Genomic DNA, 22,515 nt, shown 5'->3' with positions numbered 1-22,515 from the left:
GAGTCAGTAGGAAAAGGTGCTTAGCAACAATAGAACTCATATGTATCTGTAACTACGACACAATCAAAATACAAAATGCAAATACCCTGGGCCCATAGGTGTATGGGCCATAGCAGAAATAATAAGACAGTAGAAACTCTAAGTTTCTAAAACAAATTATATTGGACCAGTTTAGAGCAGAAACATTTAATTAGGGCAGTGAACTAGTATAACATAATTTCATTGCTAATGATTACCACTAGGCTTCAAAAACAAAAAATTAGGCCAGGCATGGTGGCTCACACCTGTAATGCCAGCACTTTGGGAGACAGAGGAGGGTGGATCACTTGAGATCAGGAGTTGGAGCCTGACCAATGTGGGGAAACCCTATCTCTACTAAAAATACAAAAATTAGGCCGGGTGTGGTGGCTCACGCCTGTAATCCCAGCACTTTGGAGGCCAAGGCGGGTGGATCACCTGAGGTCGGGAGTTCAAGACCAGCCTGACCAACATGGTGAAACCCTGTCTTAAAAAAAAAAAAAAAAAAAGGCCAGGCGCGGTGGCTCAAGCCTGTAATCCCAGCACTTTGGGAGGCCGAGGCGGGTGGATCACGAGGTCAAGAGATCGAGACCATCCTGGTCAACATGGTGAAACTCCGCCTCTACTAAAACTACAAAAAATTAGCTGGGCATGGTGGCGCGTGCCTGTAGTCCCAGCTTCTCAGGAGGCTGATGCAGGAGAATTGCCTGAACCCAGGAGGCGGAGGTTGCGGTGAGCCGAGATCGCGCCATTGCACTCCAGCCTGGGTAACAAGAGCGAAACTCCGTCTCAAAAAAAAAAAAAAAAAAAATTAGTCAGGTGTGGTGGCACATGCCTGTAATCCCAGCTACTTGAGAGGCTGAGGCAGGAAATCACTTGAACCCAGGAGGCTGAGGTTGCAGTGAGCTGAAATTACACCGCTGCATTCCAGCTTGGGCAACAAGAGTGAGACTCTGTCTCAAAAAAAAAAATAAATAAATTAAAAAAACAATTCAGGCCAGGCACAGTGGCTCACACCTGTAATCCTAGTGCTTTGAGAGGCCGAGATAGGAGGATCGCATGAGCCCAGGAGTTCAAGACCAGCTTGGGCAACATGGCAAGACCCCCAATCTCTACTAAATTAGCCAGGCCTGGTGGTACACACCTGTAGTCCCAGCTACTGGGGAGGCTGAGATGGGAGGATCACTTGAACCTGGGAGGCGGAGGTTGCAGTTAGCTGAGATTACGCTATTACACTCCAGCCTGGGTGACAGAGCAAAGCCCTGTTTCCAAAAAAAAATCTAAAACCCACAGTTCACTGTGGTTGCAATTGAAAGAAGAGACCACTTTCCTATGAAAAATGAACATAACCTATAAAATGTGTTCAGTCATCGAAAACAGCCAGGCCTGTATGTGGGAGATGTGGATTAAATCAGTAAAAAGCCTGTTATCACCCGCAATGCACTTTACAGCAGTCGAAGAATCCGTAACAAAGCCGGGAAGCTGTGCTGTTGAAGCAGGATTTTATTTCGTAATTAATGGACATCTGAAACAGGGGACATAACTGTGAACATGTGTGATGAACGCGATGCTCAGGGAATCGTAGCCAAAGAGTTGCAAGAAAATGAACAACAGATGAAGGACGTGGTTTGCAGCTCAGTCTGTTTTTACAGAATAATGGAAGTGAAAGGTAAGGTGGCCCTCAGACTCAGGAATTTTAATAAACTCTGGTTTTTAATAACCATGGAACAATGCCCTGTAATTAGCTGTAATTTACGGAGATATGGAATCTTGAACACAATGTAATGAAAACTGAAACCTCCAAGGAAGAATACAGGAAAAATACAAATCATAAAATAAGATTATTACTGCAAGGAACTTGTTCCTATTTGTAGAAATGAATGTAGACCTGTTATCACCCTGATATAGTGGTGGGAGAGAAATTTCTGGTTGGTCTGTGGTTCTGAGTCTGATCTAGTTTCCTGAGGCTCAGTGCTTCTTCCTCTGGGCACATAAATCCCAGAAGGCTACATGTAGCCAAGACATTCCCAAGACACTAGAAGTCCCACATGTCACACCCCTGCCTTTAAAGGATTAGCCAGTCAGGTGACCTTCTAAGGTACCTTTTTTGTTTTAGAGACAGGGTCTCATTCTTTTGCCCAGGCTGGACTCGAACTCCTGGTCTCAAGCAATGCTCTTGCTGCAGCCTCCCGAGTAGCTGGGACTACAGGCACATGCCACTGCATCCAGTTTGAGGTCCCTTTTGGGGCTTGGTAACATACATGTTGGGATCACTCACTCACAGACAATGGTCTATGGAAATTCTACCAAAATGCTTCCTGAAGGAGGAAAGACTCATCTCTTGCCACTTTTCTGGAATGTGTCTGTGGACGTCAGACTGTTCCAGGGTTTTAATTTGTTCAGTTCTTTTCTTTTTTTTGAGATGGAGTTTCACTCTTGTTGCCCAGGATGGAGTGCAATGGGGTGATCTCGGCTTACTGCAACCTCTGCCTCCTGGGTTCAAGCAATTCTCCTGCCTCAGCCTCTCAAGTAGCTGGGGTTACAGGTGCCTGCCACCACATCTGGCTAATTTTTTAATTTTTAGTAGAGATGGGGTTTCACCACATTGGCCAGGCTGGTCTTGAACTCCTGACCTTAGGTGATCCACCCGCCTCAGCCTCCCAAAGTGCTGGGACTACAGGCGTGAGCCACTGTGCCCGGCTTCGCAGTTCTTTTCTTCCAGAATACAAAAGATGTAATCCTTTTAGGACCATTAAATTAACAAACTCTGAAATAAATTCCACCAACACCTCTAGGTTTGTTTTCAATAGACTAAATTTAAATGGCAATTTTAAAAACTGAAAAGTTTTCCTCATATTTCCAGAGTCAACACTGGAGGTTGACAAAGGTGAGACAACAGGAAACCACATGAACCATCACAGGCACCACCTGTGACTCCTTAGTATTGACCTTGAGTTGATGTTATTGATAATATATTACAAGACTATGTGACAGTGCTGTAAACATGTGCCTACCAAAGACCCTTCCTTGGGTAAGAAAGGCATCAAAGGGCCTCTCACCAAGTGCTGCAGACTCACAACATCTTAATGTCTGGCCAAACCCTGGATGCTTTTAATGATGAACCTGAGCAGGCACTGCTGAGCCATATGACAGTGCCCCGGGCACTGACTATACCAGAGTCCCGTCAAACTGCCTGGAGGCTGGGATCAGAAGCCTCAGCATCCCTTGTTCTCTGTGCTTATGGTACCCATGAAGTCAGTTCCAAGCAATTTTCGGATGTCCATAAGGCTGAAAAAAGAAAGAAAACACAAGACTGATCAGATCAGCAGTATCAGGAGCATGGGGAATTAGCCTCTTTTAACTACAAAGTAAAATAACAATATAAATGGCTGTTTCATTTATAGCTGAAAAAGTCTGACCCTAAATCATAAATGAGGCACTTTATAACTTTTTATTTTTAAGTACTAGCCCTAAGAAACATTTTCGCATATGGTCTGTGAAACCCTGATCCCAAGACACTCGCTGATCCATGGTCAAGGGGGTTTGGCAAAATGCTGTTCCCTGCAGCTCTGAGAGTCAGTGTGTGACAACATGAGTGGCCTATGGAAAATTGCAGCACCTGCTCTAATTTTGTTTCAGTTTCCAGCGTCATCTGACCATGAGGAACCAGTTCTTATTCTGTAGCACGTGTCCTGGGGAGTGCAATCTAGGCACCAGGTGGCCAGGGTGGCCCTGGGTAAAGGAGGCAGAGGGGACAAGCCAGCACCAGGGGTGCTTTAGTCATCAGCTTCCTCGGGGTAGGGGAGGCAGCCTTTGCTTCTCTGTGCTCCTCACGGTGCCATGCAGAGAGGTCCGGGAAACAAGACACTGGGAGGCAGAGAAACAAAGATACACACACCGGGGGGAGAAGAGGGGAGGAGGACCGGTCTCATGATCACTGGGCTTTGCTGTCTCAACAGTTGGGCCTACTGCTGTGTCCCCTCAGCAGCTGTGGCCACAGCTCTTCTTAGATTGCCCAAAGAGGGTGGACAGGCATGCAGCTTAGTAGGCAGAGGCCAGGGCAAAATCAACTCAAGGGCTGTCTGAGGCCCAACCAAGGACTGGAACAGCCCCTGCATGGGGGCTCCCTGTTGGTCAGGGGAGAGAGGAATACAGAAGAGGAACAGGAATAACCCAGATGGCTGGAGAGCAGAGCCCAGTGCAGGGTGATGAACAGGCCCAAGGGAGCAGGGGCTGGGAGGAGTCTGTGTCACCATCGGTGGCCCGTCGCCTGGCAGGCTCCCTACCTTGGGCCGGTAGCCCTGCTCAGCCATGGTCTTGGCCTCCTGCTGCAGCAAGGCATCCGAGAGCTGCTCAGCCTGGCGGGCCTCCTCCTCTTCCTCCTCTTCCTGCTGGTCTGCTTCCCATGCCTGCAGCCGGCGCTCTGCAACCTGGGTGCCAAGAGCAAAGTCACCCCAAGACAAGGCCTATGGGGCAGAGCCCTGCCTCTGATGAGGAGGGTAAGACTGCAGTCCTACCTGTGCTGGAGAATCCAGCTGAGCAACAGCAATGCAAGTGCCAAGGAATGGACGGGAACACGCCATGGAAAGGGTGTTCCTTTCCATGTTCCAATGGAACTGGAAAGGGTCTGTGTATAGCATGTACCTTGTGAAAAGCCCAGGATGTGGCTGGGTGTTTGGAGGGCTGTTTTGTCCTATGTCTAGGGACTGAACCGAAGAGAGTAATGTGGCCCCTGGTAAGCCAATGGCTTCCAGAAGCAGACAGGACAAAGAGAACAGACAGCAGTGTCGGTCTCATGCCCACACGTGATGGAGGATGTGGAGGGGAACGAAGCCACAGTCAAGAAGATGAGGACTGCCAGATGCAGTGGCTCACGCCTGTAATCCCAACACCTTGGGAGGCCAAGGCAGCAGGATCATAAGGTCAGGAGTTCAAGACCAGCCTGATCAATATAGCGAAACCCCGTCTCTACTAAAAATACCAAAAAATTAGCCGGGCATGGTGGTAGATGCCTGTAATGTAAGCCTAGCTATTTGGTAGGCTGAGGTGGAAGAATCACTTGAACCTGGGAGGCAGAGGTTGCAGGGGGCCGAGATCATGCCACTGCACTCCAGCCTGGGTGACAGTGTGAGACATTTAAAAAAAAAAAAAAAAGAAAGAGGGTGAGGACTGCAGCCGGGATTAAAACTGGGCATTGTGCTCGCAAGTGCACGCGAACCCTGCCAGGCAGTCCAGGGCCTCTGAACCCTGTCCCATGATGATGTGAGAACCACAGCAGGCCCACAGCCTCCCGCCCTTGGGCTCAGCCCCACCTGGGCTTCCAGATCCCGCTTCCTGGCGGATTTCAGTTCTTCACTCTCCTCTTTCTCGCGACGAGCAGATTCTCTTGCCTCCTCGAGATTTCGAATAAGTTGCTCCCTGTGTTTCAGGGATTCCTCTTGTGCCCGTCGGTTCTGTTCAATCTTCTCTTGTATCTGCTGTTGTCTCCCTGTCAGAACCTACCCTCGGCAGAAAGAAAGGGCAGCTTTGAGGTTGACCCTAACAGATCCTGGTTCTACAAGCCTCGCACAGGCTGCAGCAAGCCACAGCAAGGCCCAGCCTCATCCTTGGGCCTCAGGCTCAAATACACAGACAGAGGCAGAGCCACACTACAGGATGTGCTCTCATGATGTCAGCCACGCTTGCCAGTATACCAGAAACATTCCCTCACACCCCAACATACACAAAATGTATCCAGACTGTGTATTATGAAGAGACAGCTGAATGCCAAAGAGATCAAAGGAGACTGGGATGGAACCCTCTCCCCAGGGGCACAGAAACCTTGCAGCAACAAGGTGAGTCTTACCTCCTATCAGTGAGTTCTAAAAAACAGGAAAACCACAAGCACACAGACAGATGACCAGAGGTGGAGCTGGGGTTATCCCCTAATCTTTTGAACCTGCTGTGTTTGAAACCTGTCCCCAGAGCCGTGTGATACCCAAACTCCAGCCCAGCCCACAGTCAGGAGCGGGAAGCCACCTGACACTGTCAACAGTTATGCTGCAGGGCTGGGGGAAACAGAAGAGTGGCCGCCATCAGGAGGGAAATTTAAATGAGGAAAATCAAAAGCCACTGGAGAATTCTTGGTATTTACAAGAGCAAAACATCAATTGGGACCCGATTTCCTGTGGATTCCAAAGCACTGCGTACTACCAGACACAACACAGAGTTTCTCATTCTAAGCCACTTTAAAACAACTTTCAGCTCATGGATAACTAACTCTCCTCTCCTTCCAGATTTCCCTGTGGTTGGTGTGTGTCTTCCACGCATGGCGTACACACTGACCAGGAAAACAGTTACATTCTCCAGTTCATATCTGTCTTCTATCCCAAGGGGGAAAACGCATGGGAAGAGCTTCATGTACCAAGATGCTCCCTGCTGTGTTTCTCAGAATGGCTCCGAATTAGAAAAACAGCACATCCAGCCGGGTGCAGTGGCTCACGCCTGTAATCCCAGCACTTTGGGAGGCCGAGGCCGGTGAATCACGTGAGGTCAGGAATTTGAGACCAGCCTGGCCAACATGGTGAAACCCTGTCTGTACTAAAAATATAAAAACTAGCTGGGCATGATGGCAGATGCCTGTAATCCCAGCCACTTGAGAGGCTGAGGCAGAAGAGTCGCTTGAACCCAGGAGGCGGACCTTGCCGCGAGCCGACATTGTGCCATCGCACTCCAGCCTGGGTGACTGCGAGACTCCATCTAAAAAAAAAAAAAAAAAAGAAAAAGAAAAAAAAAGAAACAAAGAAAAACACATCCACAAGAGGGAATGAAAAGGCAGCGGGAGACAGAGGACAGTCTGCGATACAGCCCTTGATGTGGCTTTTATAAAGATGTAACGGCATGTTACAATGCCTAAAGTAAAACAGCACAAGACAATTAAAAATACATGTGGAAAAAATGTCGGTCATGGAAACAGAGGAGCAGAAGGAAGCAGCAGCTGTAGCTGTATATAGGACGGCACTCGGGGGGACTTTTTTCATTTCTACTTTCTGTACTTCTGAATTTTTTTCTAGTAAGTTCATATTAATTTTCCAATGATTTTTAAGGCCCACTTAAAATGACCAGGGAAGACTCTGTTCCCAGAGCATCCGGCAGGGTGACTGACCACAGACTTCCAGACACCTGCCCGGGACCCAACAGCTGTGGTCCACATCACCGCAGCTGGGATTACCTCGCTCATCAGTCTGTCCCGTGCGCTGCGCTCTCGGGCCCACTCTGCCTCTCTCTTTTCCCACATCTCCTTGGCCTCCTCCCTGGGCAAACACAAAAGGGATGATAGCAGGCTCCTCCCCACCATGGCAGGAAGCGAACTATGGAACAGACAGGGCTGCAGGGCACATGGCTTCTGCAGGGCCACGCTACAGATAAACATGCACATTGAAAAGATTACATTAAGGACAGCATCCACAGACAGTACTGTTGGAAGCTTGTTGTTGTTGTTTTAGATGGAGTCTTGCTCTGTCACCCAGGATAGAGTGCAATGGTGTGGTCTCAGCTCACTTCAACCTCCACCTCCCAGGTTCAAGTGATTCTCGTGCCTCAGCCTCTTGAGTAGCGCCACCATGCCCGGATAATTTTTGTATTTTTAGTAGAAATGGGGTTTCACCACATTGGACAGGCTGGGCTTGAACTCCTGACCTCAAGTGATCTGCCCATCTTGGCCTTCCAAAGTGCTGGGATTACAAGCGTGAACCACCACACCCAGCCCTGTTGGAAGTATTTTAAGTCACCCTTTTAATACCCATCTCCTTATAAAAAGCAATTGTGGGCTGGGTACGGTGGCTCACACCTGTAATACCAGCACTTTGGGAGGCCGAGGCAGGTAGATCACAAGGTCAAGAGATCGAGACCATCCTGGCTAACATGGTGAAACCCTGTCTCTACTAAAAAAAAAAAAACCATTAGCCGGGTATGGAGGCATGTGCCTGTAGTTCCAGCTACTCAGGAGGCTGAGGCAGGAGAATTGCTTGAATCCAAGAGGCAGAGGCTGCAGTGAGCCAAGATCGTGCCACTACACTCCAGCCTGGGCAACTGACCAAGACTCCATCTCAAAAAAAAAGCAATTGTGATGACTTACACCATGACCGTTTAACACAGACACAAATGAAACCATCAGGACCTGGAGAGGAGGAGGGCATGGCCTATGCCTGAGCCCTGCCACCAAGCGCCTGTGTCACTGCCAGCTCACCATGGACCAAGTAACCTCCTCGAGTCTCCGTGTCTCACAGGCCACCACTTGGCTGGATGTCAGCACTCAGTAAGATAAGGCCTATAAAGCATTTAGCAGTGTCCAGCATGCAGTAAGCGCTCAATGTATTCTATTTATTATTCAATGATTTTGATCTACTAGTGTAATCTTTAGGACCCAAACTCAGTTTTATACACATAAGCAGCATTCAACATCTCTGTAAGAATTTCCTTCCGGCAGGGCGCGGTGGCTCACGCCTGTAATTCCAGCACTTTGGGAGGCTGAGGGGGGTGGATCACCTGAGGTTAAGAGTTTGAGACCAGTCTGGCCAACATGGTAAAGCCCCATCTCTACTAAAAATACAAAAATTAACCAGGCGTGGTGGCAGATGCCTGTAATCAGAGCTACTCAGGAGGATGAGGCAGTGAATTGCCTGAACCCAGGAGGCAGAGGCTGCAGTGAGCCGAGATCATACCACTGCACTCCATCCTGGGTGACAGAATGAGACTCAAATAAAAAGAATTTCATTCCAAACCTCTAAGATTTCAGATGAACACATCGTTACTCTAAACCTTATTGATTTCTACCTCAGATAATACAAGGGGAAAAAAAGCAACTGTGATGACTTACACCATGGCCAGGTCCATTATGAAGATGTGCTCCTTGGGACGATGGACAACGTAACAGGTATTTCTTCTTCCTTCTTTTCTTTCTGAGACAGAGTCTCGCTCTGTCACCCAGGCTGAAGTGCAGTAGTGCAATCATAGCTAATCAGAGCCTCAACCTCCTGGGCTCAAGCGATCCTTCCACTTAGCCTCCCGAGTAGTTGGGACTACAGGCGTGAACAACCATGCCTGGCCAATTTGTATATTTTTGGTAGAGACTGGGGTTTGGCCATGTTGCCCAGGTTGGTCTCGAACTCCTAGGCTCAAGCAATCCACCTGCCTTGGCCTCTCAAAGCACTGGATTACAGGTGTGAGCCGCCAAGACAAGTCAACAGATATTTCAGTAACGGGTGACCCATGGGGCATTTCAAGAAACCAGAGTCAAGGCCAGGAGCTTCCGGCACAGTCAGTGGCCGCCACTCACCTCAGCAGCATCTGCAACTCTGCCTCTCGTGCCCGCTCCAACTGCAGCTGCTCCTCAATGGCCTGCTTCATCCAGGCCGCATCAGCCACGGCCTGCTCCCGCTTGGCCAGGTCGAGGTGCTGGCTCTCATCCTCCTTCTCGAGGAGGGCCTGCAGGATCCGCCTGTCTGCCTCCTAGAAGAAGCAGAGGGCAGCACGTGACTTGGCTGGACAGAGCCCTTCTGCAGCGAGAGCCTATACAGAGCCTATCACGGACATTCGTGATCCTACACAGTGTTCTCAAGATAGAGATGGGAAGATGCTGGATTATTTCTAAACAGACTGGGGATATGCATGAGGGGTGGTTCAGACACTGCACAGGCCTAGGACCTTCTCTCTGGCTAAAGGGAGACCCCACAACCACCACATGCCCTCGGAAACATCTCGTTGCACCTTTTAGAATACAACTTGGCAAAAATCCCACTTGTAAGAACGAATACCACAGTGACACAAAGGTGCAAAACACTCACTGCAGCTTTTATGTAAGAGGGAAAAACCAGAAACAACCAAAATGCTCATTGGTGGGGAATTAGCTACTATGTACATTGACATAATGGAAGCATTAAAAGAATGCAGGAGGATGGGCACCAAGGCTCATGCCTGCAATCCCAGCACTTTGGGAGGCTGAGCTGGGAGGATCACTTGAGGAGGAGTTCAAGACCCACCTGGGCAACGTAGCAAGACCCCCATCTCTACCAAAAAAAAAAAAAAAAAAAAACCAGCCAGGCATGGTGATACACACCTACAGTCCTAGCTACTCAAGAGCCTGAGGTGAGAGAATGGCTTGAGCCTGGGAGGTCCTGATTGTGCCACTGCACTCCAGCCTGGACAACAGAGCAAGACCCCATACAAAAGGCTGCACACCAGGACCAACCATGCTGCTGCACCCCATGTCCTGCCCTGACCGCAGTGGGCAGGGATGGGAAGGGCAGCTTGGGTCTGTCCTCTTCACAGCATGGGAGCTCATCAAAGTACTTAGGAATCCAAAGCAGCTATTTGAAAAGAACAGGTTCAATCTGAGCATAATGATCTTTTGTTTGTGTTTTTGGGGTTTTTTTTTTGAGACAGTCTCGCTCTGTTGCCCAGGCTTGAGTGCAGTGGTGCGATCTCGGCTCACTGCAACCTCTGTCTCCTGGGTTCAAGCAATTGTCCAGCCTCAGCCTCCCAAGTAGCTAGGACTACAGGTGTGCACTACTATGCCTGGCTAGTTTTCGCTTTTGTTTTGTTTTGTTTTTGAGATGGAGTTTCACTCTTGTTGTTCAGGCTGGAGTGCAGTGGCACGATCTCGGCTCACTGCAACCTCTGCCTCCCTGGTTCAAGCAATTTTCCTACCTCAGCCCCACGTGAAGCTGGGATTACAGGCGTGTGCCACCACACCCGACTATAGTTTTTGTATTTTTTTTTTAGTAGAGATGGGGTTTCTCTACTAACACCATCTCTACTAAAAATGGAGCCTCAAACTCCTGACCTCAGGCAGTCTACCCACCTCGGTCTCCCAAACTGCTGGGATTACAGGCAATGAGCCACCGTGCCCAGCAGAGCTTTTTAAAAATTATAGAGATTTAGTGTAAACTGAAGATGCTGAGGAATACAACCTCAATTACATTTAAAAACAAAACCAAAAACAAACCTCTACCTCTCTGAATGTAAACATATCTAGAAAGATGTGCACCAGACAGACACCTCTGGGGACAGACAGAGATTACAGGTGCTGGTCAAGGGGGTGATCTCACTTTGTGTTGTGCTGTTTTTTAAATAACAGGTTTATTGAAAAATAATTTGACAGCCGGGCACGGTGGCTCAAGCCTGTAATCCCAGCACTGTGGGAGGCCGAGGCGGGTGGATCACGAGGTCAAGAGATCGAGACCATCCTGGTCAACATGGTGAAACCCCGTCTCTACTAAAAATACAAAAAATTAGCTGGGCATGGTGGCGCGTGCCTGTAATCCCAGCGACTCAGGAGGCTGGGGCAGGAGAATTGCCTAAACCCGGGAGGCGGAGGTTGCGGTGAGCCGAGATCGCGCCATTGCACTCCAGCCTGGGTAACAAGAGTGAAACTCCGTCTCAAAAAAAAAAAATAAATAAAAATAAATAAATAAATAAATAAATAAAAAGAAAAAGAATTTGACGTTCTGATATCTATATCTCTCTGTGTAACACACACACACTGGAAAAGGATCCTTACGGTCAAGCTAATTACCACATCCTCACAGTTGCTTTTTGTGGTGACAACACTTAAGATTGACTCTCGTAGCAAATTTCAAGAATACAACACGGTGTCATCAGCTGTGGTCAACACGCTGGACACTAGTTCCCAGAACTCCCGCATCTCCAGAGGGATGGATATACCCTCTGACCAACATCTCCCCTCTCCCATGACCCTTCTCTCTTTTCATTCTCACGAGAATGCACTCATATACTAAGAAATGGAAGACTTTTTTTATTTATTTATTTATTTATTTTTTTTTGAGATGGAGTTTCGCTCTTGTTACCCAGGCTGGAGTGCAATGGCGCCATCTCGGCTCACCGCAACCTCCGCTTCCTGGGTTCAGGCAATTCTCCTGCCTCAGCCTCCTGAGTAGCTGGGATTACAGGCACGCGCCACCATGCCCAGCTGATTTTTTGTATTTTTAGTAGAGACGGGGTTTCACCATGTTGACCAGGATGGTCTCGATCTCTTGACCTCGTGATCCACCTGCCTCGGCCTCCTAAAGTGCTGGGATTACAGGCGTGAGCCACCGCGCCCGGCCGACTTTTTTTTTTTCAAAAAGAGGATGAGAAAGATGTCAGGCTGTCTCTTCAGACTTACCAGCTCCTCTTGAATCTGCTGTGTGCGTCTGTTGAGTTGAGCGTTATACTGATGTCTCAAGAAGCGCCTGAAGGAGAATCAAATGTGTGCTACCTTCAGTATCTCAGAAAGAATCAAACGCAAGTTAGAAAACTGCTGACCACAGGGCGTCTCCTTTATGGTTTCAGCAACGCAACCGCAAGTCTGAAAAGGCAAGAGGCCCACCCGCATGGAAGAGTGGGAGGCCCTTCTGACACGCACCCCAGCTCCGCCTTCTCCCGGAAGGCTTCCATCTGCTTCCGCTCTTCCTCCAGCCTGTCCAGCTCCCACTGCTGCTTCAGCAGATTCTCCTGCTCCTTCTTTAGTTTGGTGGCCTGTGGTGGTGAGTAAGCCCGACTGAGATCTGAGATGGTGGGAATCAGATCTTCCTTCACGCTCCATCTCCATTTTTCTGACACTATGCGACGGTGGCCCGGCCACCAGGTGGTCACGATCCCCTCCCACCTCTCACTTACTCATCCCATCTGATCTAAGCCATTTCCCCAAAGGGCCTTTCTGCGTCCCAAACTCCCACAGGACCCTGTACTGGTCCACACTTACTATAACTTAACCTCTGCCTGACACAGCCTCCACTAGGAGGCCAGGCCTGTGGTCCTTGCTCAGGCTCTATTTCTAGCTCCAACCCAGTGCTCAGCACCTAGAATAAGTAGTGGGCACTAAGAACGTAGTTGCTGAATCACTGGGCCTGGGTAAGGGGAAGTGGGGCCACAGGAGCATGGGACTCCCTCATCTAAATAGGAAAATCTAATTCTTTCAAGGGAACTGTGCCGTGTTCTCTAAAAACAGCCTCTGGACCAAAAACCCTCACAGTTAGGCCTCGAGACCTGAAACCTGCTCCCCACAGCGAGCTGGGTGCTAGATCACCCGATTAAATCGTGTCTACTTAGCACACTGGAAAATCCACGTTCTAAGAATATTCTCCAGCAACAGGTTGCTGAGCACCTCTAAGAGGACAGCTCCCAGCTCTGTGTCCTTAATGTTCTGGAATCCAGGCACACAGACGAGGAGAACGGCAAAGCTCCAGGCGAAAGGGGATGCATGTGAGAGGGAGAACCTGGCTCCTGCTGCCCTTCATAGGATCTCAGCCCTGCTATGGCCCCTCCTTAGGGCGGCCTCTCAAGTGCCCATCTCATGCTAACGAGCAGCTATGGAGGTGGTCACGGCCGAGAGAGGCTCGTGCCCACCTCCACCTCCTTCAGCTTCAGCTCCTCCATCTGCTGCAGCAGCGCCTCGGCCTGGAGCTTGTCCTCCAGCTGCCTCCTCTCCTCTTCGGCTTTCATCCGTTCCAGCGCCTCCCTTCGGGCCTTTTCGTATTGGTTTTCATACCGTTTGTTCTCTTGCTCTGCCGTGGCTTCTTGCTGCAAGGAGCCGAATGAACACAGGAGGTCAGTATCTGTACCATACACCAACAAAAACCCAGCTTCTGCCGCCACTCTGCAGGCCACAGGGCCCAGGCAGTTCTTGCCTGAATCCCAAGCGACAACGCCTTCAGAGACCAAGTCAGGGAGGGCCTTGATAATGCTGGGTTTCCACCCCACTCAACAAAACACTTTCTGAAGTGAACCAGGAGGCAAAGCGACCGGTGCATGGAGGTGTGGAAGCTCAACCCCAAAGGGGCTACTGTAAGCCAGGGCTGTGAGTTTATGATGCAAATTTCATCAGAAGGACAAAAATGCCCTTAAGGACACGTTCTAGCTGGACCCTGTGGCCCACACCTGTAATCCCAACACTTTGGGAGGCTGAGGTGGGAGAATCGTTTCAGGCCAGGAGGCCAGACCAGCCTGAGCAACAGAGCAAGACCCCATCTCTATAAGAATTAAAAAATTAGCTGGGCGCAGTGGCGCATACCTGTGGTCCCAGCTACTCGGGAGGCTGAGGTAGGAGGACTGCTTGAACCCAGGTGGTCGAGGCTGCAGTGAGCTGTGAATCACTGCAGCGTAGGTGACAGAGCAAGACCCTGTCTCCAAAAGAAAAAAAAGACGCATGCTCTACATGCCACCTCCCAGTCCTGGTCACCTGGCCTTACTCTGCCCTAGGAATGAGCACATAGGATTCTAGCATGTATAAGAGCAAACATTCAGTTTTCACATGTGTCAAGTAAACTGAGAAAGCGTCTACTGTACTCCTTAACTGGAGTCACTGACATTGAAAACAGAAAACAAATGCAAAGACATGGACGGCCTCCCACCACAGAATGCAGGGCTATTCCCAGAGTCACATACCACACCTGTTTTTTTTCTTCTTTCTGCATTTCCCAAGAGTTTACCACATGCTTCTGGTGAAGGTCCAGCTCCATCTGAGGACAGAAGTGGGAGGATGTGAGCTTCCTCACGGGACAGACAGGCACTATGGGGACAGAGTGCTGCTGCCCTCTGTACCGAATGTTGGAACGTGGCCATGACTTCCCTTCATGGGGACTCAGTGGCACAGGCGTCCAATAGAGAGTGTGAGTTGACTCCAACGTGTAGTGTGAATGCAAGTCAATCAGAAGACCAAGGGACTAGGAGCTCCTGCACCAATCTCCTGAGCTGGTACAAAGTAACAGAGACTTCCCTCCCACTAGCCCTGGGGTTGAGCTGGACACTGAAATGGAAATATAATTTCAAAGGCCACCTCGGGTTGGTCTACTACATGCCAGGCCCTGGGAGACAGCTGGGTGAGGAGACAACTCAACCTGTGCCTGGCTCCCCAAAGCTTCCTCTGCAAAGCAGTTGAGTATGTACTCCCTGTATCAAGTGATGTGCCAGTAGGTCCAATAAGTTTGGAATTGTTAGTAAGAGATTTGGGTGCAGAGAATCTCCTGGATTAGAAAATGGATCACAACATTCAATCCAAAAGCTTTTGTTTTAAGAAACTGTTTATAAAATTAGCCAGATATGGTGGTGCCCACCTGTCTCGGCTACTCAGGAGGCTGAGTGGGAGGATCAGTAGAGCCCAAGAGTTTGAGATCAACCTGAGCAACATAGTGAGACCTCGTCTCTACAAAAAAGTTTTAAAATAATCTTTCCTGGCTGGGTGCGGTGGCTCACACCTGTAATCCAACACTTTGGGAGGCCAAGGTGGGCAGATCATGAGGTCAGGAGTTTGAGACCAGCCTGGCCAATATGGTGAAACTCCATCTCTACTAAGAATACAAAAAAATTAGCTGGGCATGGTGGCATGTGCCTGTAGTCCCAACTACTAGGGAGGCTGAAGCAGAAGAATCACTTGAGCCCAGGAGGTGGGTTCAAGCTGCAGTGAGCCAAGCAAGATCACGACACTGCACTCCAGCCTGTGTGACAGAGTGACTATCTCAAAAATAAATAAATAAAATCTTTCCCAACTTACAACGGAACATATGCTATGCAACTAACTTGAATGTTCTGAATAAACTTTTCTGAGTAAACGGCTCTGGATGCCAACCACACCGATGCCCACAGGACTAAGGAGCCCTCCCACAGATTGGTGTGAACTGCACAAAAGCACTAGATCTTCCATTATTTAGCACCTGGTGGTTTCTAAATGTAACCATGAATAATGTGAAGGCATCAAATGTATATAGAAACTGTAAGTTGAAAATAAATGAATGATCTCCCTCCAGCCAAATCTCCACTGAACAATGCCACCAAGCCAAGAGGTCACCCCCTCTCCTGCAGTTTGTCCTCCTCTCCCCTGCCAGCCCAGTTCAGGCCTTCACTGGGCTGGGCTGTCACAGCACTCCTCCCTGCCCGCCAGCACATTATTGCCAGAGGGATCTCTTTGAAATGCAGCCAGGATCCTGTGTGCCACCCCCCAGCTCCTTCAGAGGAAGGTCACACAAGCTCTTCCGACGGCTGGCACCACCCACCTCACCAGCATCAGCTCTTGGGGCTCTCCCTATCTGACATCCTGGCCTCGCCGGCACACTTTCAGCTCCCAGGCCTCACTCTGCTCTCAAGTCTCAGGCCGGTTCTCACAGTCATGTGAACCTAGAACATCCTTTCCTCCCCTACACACACCCCTTCAAACTCGTCCACCTCAGAACTCCTCTGGGAAGCCTCCCCGACCCCTCCAGAGTTGAGTGCACTGGCCCATGCCCATCTTCTCAGGCTGGCCCAGCACCCTGCATCTAGCCCTGTAATGAGCTACCACTGTCTCCCATGCTGGACGCAAGCTTATGAGAAGAAAGCACGTCTAATCTCCATGCCCCCCACCTGGTAGACTAGGCAGCCGTGGTTCAATCAACACTTGTTCAACAACTGAATGAGCCGCTCAGTGCAGCCTGAGCCAGATCTTCCGCCTGCTGCTCTTTTCAGGCAGCTCAAGGTTCCCTCCTGTTTCAACCCAGTACAAGATACGTGGTAAAAAAAATGTCTGGAAACATGATTCCATCTACTTAGGCAAATCAATGGAGGTCTCTGACTTTCACCTCTCGAAGTCTCGGGTTGTTCTTCTTCCAGTGTTCATACAAAAGTTGTTCAGCAATCTATCAAGAAAACACAATGGAAAGCCTGATGTCATTTTTCAAATTCATCTACATTTTGGGTGACACACAGAAGTCAGCTCAAGCTACAGGCGCCTCCATTCACACCGTCACTGCACCCACTGCTCAAACCCTGGTGCTTCACACGCACAGCTCTGAGAACCACATGACACTAACGAGTGACTCTTGCAATGGTGACAAAAGGAGGCCAAAATCTGATCTACTACAGAGGTCCTATCTAGGGGGTCTCAAAATAACACAGCAGGGTGAAAAGCACAGACTGGGGCTCACTGTTTCACACAACTACTTCGGAAGGTAAGATAGACTAGTCCCAGATCTTTGTGGGCCCACATAACCGGAAACAAGGAAAAGTCCCAGATGTAATGATTTAAGGGGCTAAAGGGAATACAGCTGACTCATCCAAAACCCAGTCCCTGCACAAGGACTTAAGCTCTTTTCCTGCTGGCTCTGGAGTTAACTGGCATCTCATCAGACCTGAGCACCCAGGAATGACCCTACATGTGCGACACACACAGGCTGGGAGCGCTCCTGTTCCACAGCCTCCTGAAGGCCTCTGGGAAGTTACCAATTTCCTCTGTTCTTCTCTAGCTGATTTCAGATTCCTGTGCTGTTCCCGGATTCTTCTTTCCCTCAAGTTCATGCTGAGCCTCAGCTCCACCAGTTCTCTGGCCAGCAGGTCCTGCTCCTCCTGCATGAGCTGCCTGAGCTTCTCCCGCCGGACCTCCAGACTCTTCCTCTTCTCCTCCTTCATCTTCTCACGCTGATAGGCATGCATGCTGGGCGAGAGGGAGCCTGCCTGAATCAATCATGCCACAGCCACAAGGAGCATGCTCTGCTCTGCTATGTGGGTAAGAGGCTGAGGTAGGTATGTCACGGTGACACAGGAATGTGTCCCAAGCCAAAGTGAACAGGTAACAGAATAGTGTGTATAAGAAAAATCTTGTTTTTGCAAAAAGAAAACGTATAAATAATATATATATTATCCACCACATAAATCCTACGGTGTAGGTCTGCTGTAGCCCCACTTGACTGATGAGGAAACCAAACCTCATGCATTCAGCAAGAGACATAGTCAGGATTTCCATCTAGGTCTATCTGACTTCAAAGCCTATGCTTTTGGCCTCCATGTTTTTACAGGAATTTCTATAAAAGCAGGTTTGTGTGTGTGTATATTTAAGCACAAATACCAATGGGAAAAGGCATGGAAGGATACGTGCCAGACTTAACTGTGGCTCTCTCTGGGGATGTGGGGTTACAAGGAGGCTTATGAATTCTATCATATGCTTCTGCATCTTTTCTTTTTTTCAATGCCAATGTATACTGCACTGATGATCTATTTTTTCCATTTCCAGCTGGAAAAACATCATCGTGCAGGTAATTCATGCTGCCTGGCAAATCCTATGCTCCCTGAATTCTTTTTTTTTTTTTTTTTTTTTTTAGACGGAGTTTTGCTCTTGTTGCCCAGGCTGGAGTGCAATGGCGCCATCTCGGCTCACCGCAACCTCCGCCTCCTGGGTTCAGGCAATTCTCCTGCCTCAGCCACCTGAGTAGCTGGGATTACAGGCACGCCCACCATGCCCAGCTGATTTTTTGTGTTTTTAGTAGAGACGGGGTTTCACTACGTTGACCAGGATGGTCTCGATCTCTTGACCTCGTGATCCACCCGCCTCGGCCTCCCAAAGTGCTGGGATTACAGGCGTGAGCCACCGCGCCCGGCCCTGCTCCCTGAATTCTTAAGGCCTCATCCCCTGACCAGCAGCAAGCGGCCCCCACCTCCATCCAATCGTCAGTCACTGCACAATTACCTCCGCTGGTAGGAGGTTTTAGAGCTCCACTCTGCCTGCTTGGAGCTGCAGATGTCAGACATCCTGAAGTATCGGCTGTTCTGTTCCCACTGCTGCCGAAGCCGGGCCTCCTGCTCTCGCTGTCGTGCTAGCTGCTGATTCAGGCGCTGCTGGCTGCACCAGTAGGATGGCAACGTGGGGAGCGCCATCTGAGAACAGGAATGGGAAGAAAATGAAGCACTGCAAATCCCAGGAACCCTCACCAGCTTCACCTCAGCCCTTGGCTGCTCAGTGAAATCACCTGGTGGAACTCTACCTTAGTGGGGCCCAGGTACCAGCATTTAAAAAAATGATTGGCCACTAGTGCTGCAAATTATCAATTTAAATAAGCCTTAGCCAGATGTGGTAGCTCAGGCCTATAATCCCAACACTTTGGGTGGCTGAGGCAGGAGGATCACTTGAGGCCAGGAGTTGGAGACCAGCCACATCATGAGACCTCATCTCTACAAAAAATCAAAAGTTAGCCAGGAGTGGTGGCATGCCTGTAGTCCCAGCTACTCAGGAGGCTGAGGCAGGACTGCTTGAGCCCAGGAGGTCAAGGCTGCAGCAAGCCATGTTAAGCCACTGCACTCAGCCTGGGTGACAGTGATTTTTTTGTTTCAAAAAAGCAAAAACATCAAAAAATCAGGACTGCATGCAGTTGTGGGCCAGCCATTACTAGGGACACAACAGACAGGGACAGCGATTGTCCTAAGATTGCTAGACTAGGCACATCAGGGGCATTTATGCTCTGCTTAAACAGAGACAATAATGTAAGGAACACATGTGTGTGCCAAGCACTCAATACGTATTACTTTTTTCATTCTTATAATCACCTTGCTATTTGGCAGGGAGGAAACAAGTTGGAAGAGGTGAAGTGATTTGCTCAAGATAGCAGAGCCAGGAAGTAGAGGAAATAAAAAAGCATGATCCGGCCGGGCGCAGTGGCTCACGCCTGTAATCCCAGCACTTTGGGAGGCCGAGCCGAGGCGGGCAGATTGCCTGTGGTCAGGAGTTCGAGACAAGTCTGGCCAACATGGTGAAACCCCGTCTCTACTAAAAATACAAAAAAAATTAGCCTGGCGTGGTGGCGTGCGCCTGTAATCCCAGCTACTTGGGAGGCTGAGGCAGGGGAACTGCTTGAACCCGGGAGATGGAGGCTGCAGTGAGCCGAGATCAAGCCACTGCCCTCCAGCCTGCTGTGTCTCAACAACAAGCATGATCCTAATTCATGTCCCTCTGAGACCAGCGCCCAGGCTCTCTACACTGCAAGGGGGCTGCCTGTTGGGACCAACATGCCCTGGCTCTGACAGCCCCCGGGGAGGGGCCTAGCCTGATGTAACACTCGGAAGTATTTTGGGCTACCATGAAGGACAGACCTTTCATCTTGAAGATGAAGCAACTCAGACCTAGAGAGCGGAATTGCCTGAGCAATGTAGGGATACAGCTGGAGCCCTGAAAGCAGAGAGCAGTCTCACTCCAGGCACTGATTCCCCTGACCCAAAAGCTGCCCTCGAGTGCAGGGTCGACGCAGTGCCTGGGTAGAAACGCCTGTTGAATGAGCGAAAAAGGCTTGGTCCATGCCAAGAATCTCATACTCGGGGTCCTCCAGGTTTGGGGACAAACACTGCGTCTATGGTCCAAAGGTAGCCGGCCGGCTGCTAACGTGTGACCCCGGTCTCGAGACCGTGGTAGGCTTCATATTGTTTTTCCCTGTCCCGAAAAGCCGCCAGAGGATCAATCTTTGCATCGAGAGTCAAAAGTTTAAGATTCCGGTCCTGGATTGGCCACCCACAAGCTGGGCTGCTCCCCGAACACGTCGCATCCCTCTCTCTCGACCTGAACAGGTACGTGCAACAAAGGGGGTCACAGCGCATCGGGGACAGAATGAGGACCCTAAGCGTCCAGAGCTCACGTCCGCGGACTCCCGCCCCGGTTCCCGCCCGCGCGGGCCGCCTGCGTTCAGGACCCTGTGGGTCCCCGCCCTAACGCCGGATCCGGCAGAATCCAATCCCCCGACTCACGTTTCTCTGCGTCTTGGAGTTTCCGAAGAGTCCCCCGTCTCGAGTTCCCGCAGGCATGAAGCGGGCCGGCCAGTTCCCAGGCGTATTTCAGACGCGCTACAGCAACACCAGCGCTCTCCTTCCTGGTTGCGCCGGCAACGGCCCCAAAGACGGAGCGTCGCAAGGGCCAAGCCTCTTTCAGCGCGAAGGGAGACTGTTTTTCTCTGGTGCCCCCTCGTGGTCGGCGGGAGATAAATAGCAAACGTAGCTAGTCTGAAATAGGGAAGGATGGAGGTAAAGAATCCGTCCGTGCACTACACGTATTTCAGGATGGTGATTATCTTCACCTGAAGGTGAAGGCGGAACCCAGGGGAAAGAGAATATAAGCCAGTGCTTCTCAAACCTGGTTGCGCATGAGAATCACCAGATACTAGCCTGCGCAACATGGAGAGACCCCTGTCTCTAAAAAAATTTTTTTTAATTAGCCGGGCATGTTGGTACCTATGATCCCAGCTGAGAGGCTGCGACAGGAGAATCACTTGAGCCCAGGAGGCTGAGGCTGCCATGCGCCATGACTGTGCCACTGCCGTGAGCCGTGACTGTGCCAGTGCACTCCAGCCTGGGTGACAGAGCCAGACACTGTCTCAAAAAAAAACCAGATATCTTTAAGAAAAAATCCAGATGTTGGCCGGGCGCGGTGGCTCAAACCTGTAATCCCAGCACTTTGGGAGGCCGAGGCGGGTGGATCACGAGGTCAAGAGATCGAGACCATCCTGGTCAACATGGTGAAACCCCGTCTCTACTAAAAAAAATACAAAAAAAATTAGCTGAACATGGTGGCACGTGCCTGTAATCCCAGCTACTCAGGAGGTTGAGGCAGGAGAATTGCCTGAACCCAGGAGGCGGAGGTTGCGGTGAGCCGAGAGCGCGTCATTGCACCCCAGCCTGGGCAACAAGAGCAAAACTCCGTCTCAAAAAAAAAAAAAAAAAAAAAGAAAAGAAAAAATCCAGATGCCTAAACCAAACACCAAATCCCACCTGACAGTACCAGTGTTTTCCAAAATTCCCCAGGTGTGTTCAAGGTACAACCTCGGCAGAGACCTGCTGGCATAAGTAGATGCAGGTTACTGGTAACTTTCTGTTGTAATCTTATATCGGTGGTGAGTTCAAGAGTGTTCATTCTATTAGTAAGTTTTATAATTCATGTGTGCTATAAGTATTATATTAAAAATAGTTGTGCTACAACTATTCTATTAAAAAGAAAATAAACATATTTACTTGTTTGTTCTCTTTCATTTTCCCATTCTTTCCTTTGTTTCTTCCTCCCTTCATTTCTCCATTATTTCTTCATCTCTCTTCTTCCTGGGTGCAGCATCCTGACCTTGGCTGGGTGCAGTGGCTCACGCCTGTAATCCCAGCACTTTGGAAGGCCGAGGTAGGCGGATCTCTGGAGCCCCAGAGTTCAGGACCAGCCTGGACAACAAGGCGAAACACCATCTTTACAAAAAAATAAAAAATTAGGCCAGGCACAGTGGCTCATGCCTGTAATCCCAGAACTTTGGGAGGCCGAGGAGGGTGGATTACCTGAGGTCAGGAGTTGAAGACCAGCCTGGCCAACATGAGGAAACCCCATCTCTACTAAAAATACAAAAATTTTCCGGTTGTGGTGGTGCATGCCTGCAGTCCCAGCTACTGGGGAGGCTGAGGCAGGAGGATTATTTGAACCTGGGAGGCAGAGGCTGCAGCGAGCCAAGATCATGTGGCTGCACTTCAGCTTGGGTGACAGAGTGAGACTCCATCTCAAAAAAAAAAAAAAAAAAAAAAAAGCTGGCTGTGGGGGCACACACCTGTAGCCCTAGCTACTCAGGAGGCTGAGGTGGGAGAATCACTTGAGCTCAAGATGGGGAGGCTGCAGTGAGCTGTGATCACACCATTGCACTCCAGCCTGAGTGACACAGCAAGACCCTGTCTCAAAACATGGCCTCTACAGTCAGAATGCCCAGGTTT

General features: G+C 49.7%; 1 protein-coding gene across 1 annotated transcript; it reads right to left on the bottom strand.

The window, feature by feature from the left end:
* Positions 1–2,805: 2,805 nt before the first annotated feature.
* On the bottom strand, positions 2,806–20,687 carry TCHP (trichoplein keratin filament binding). The gene is made up of 13 exons (XM_032301202.1): positions 20,530–20,687; positions 18,488–18,675; positions 17,248–17,458; positions 16,608–16,664; positions 14,448–14,516; positions 13,405–13,578; positions 12,422–12,534; positions 12,182–12,248; positions 9,335–9,507; positions 7,229–7,310; positions 5,331–5,516; positions 4,305–4,448; positions 2,806–3,306 (listed from the first exon to the last, which is right to left on the bottom strand). The coding sequence occupies exons 1-13, from the start codon at positions 20,584–20,586 to the stop codon at positions 3,274–3,276; spliced, it is 1,554 nt and encodes a 517-aa protein (XP_032157093.1). The 5' UTR covers positions 20,587–20,687; the 3' UTR covers positions 2,806–3,273.
* Between the last annotated feature and the right edge of the window lie 1,828 nt (positions 20,688–22,515).

This window comes from Sapajus apella, unplaced genomic scaffold (genome assembly GCF_009761245.1).
Source record: "Sapajus apella isolate SASKATOON/1434 unplaced genomic scaffold, GSC_monkey_1.0 scaffold2, whole genome shotgun sequence".
In the NCBI taxonomy this organism is placed as follows: Eukaryota; Metazoa; Chordata; class Mammalia; order Primates; family Cebidae; genus Sapajus; species Sapajus apella.
Note: the sequence above shows the minus strand (reverse complement) of the source record. Positions and strands in the feature narration are given on the sequence as shown.

What these genes read in the sequence shown, in the direction of transcription:
- TCHP (XM_032301202.1), bottom strand. Translation starts at nt 20,586, where the DNA reads ATGCCTGCGGGAACTCGAGACGGGGGACTCTTCGGAAACTCCAAGACG. An exon ending in AAAACCTCCTACCAGCGGAG is followed by an intron (nt 17,459 to 18,487) that starts GTAATTGTGCAG and finishes CCTCTCGCCCAG; the next exon opens with CATGCATGCCTATCAGCGTG. An exon ending in GAGAAGAACAGAGGAAATTG is followed by an intron (nt 16,665 to 17,247) that starts GTAACTTCCCAG and finishes TTTTCTTGATAG; the next exon opens with ATTGCTGAACAACTTTTGTA.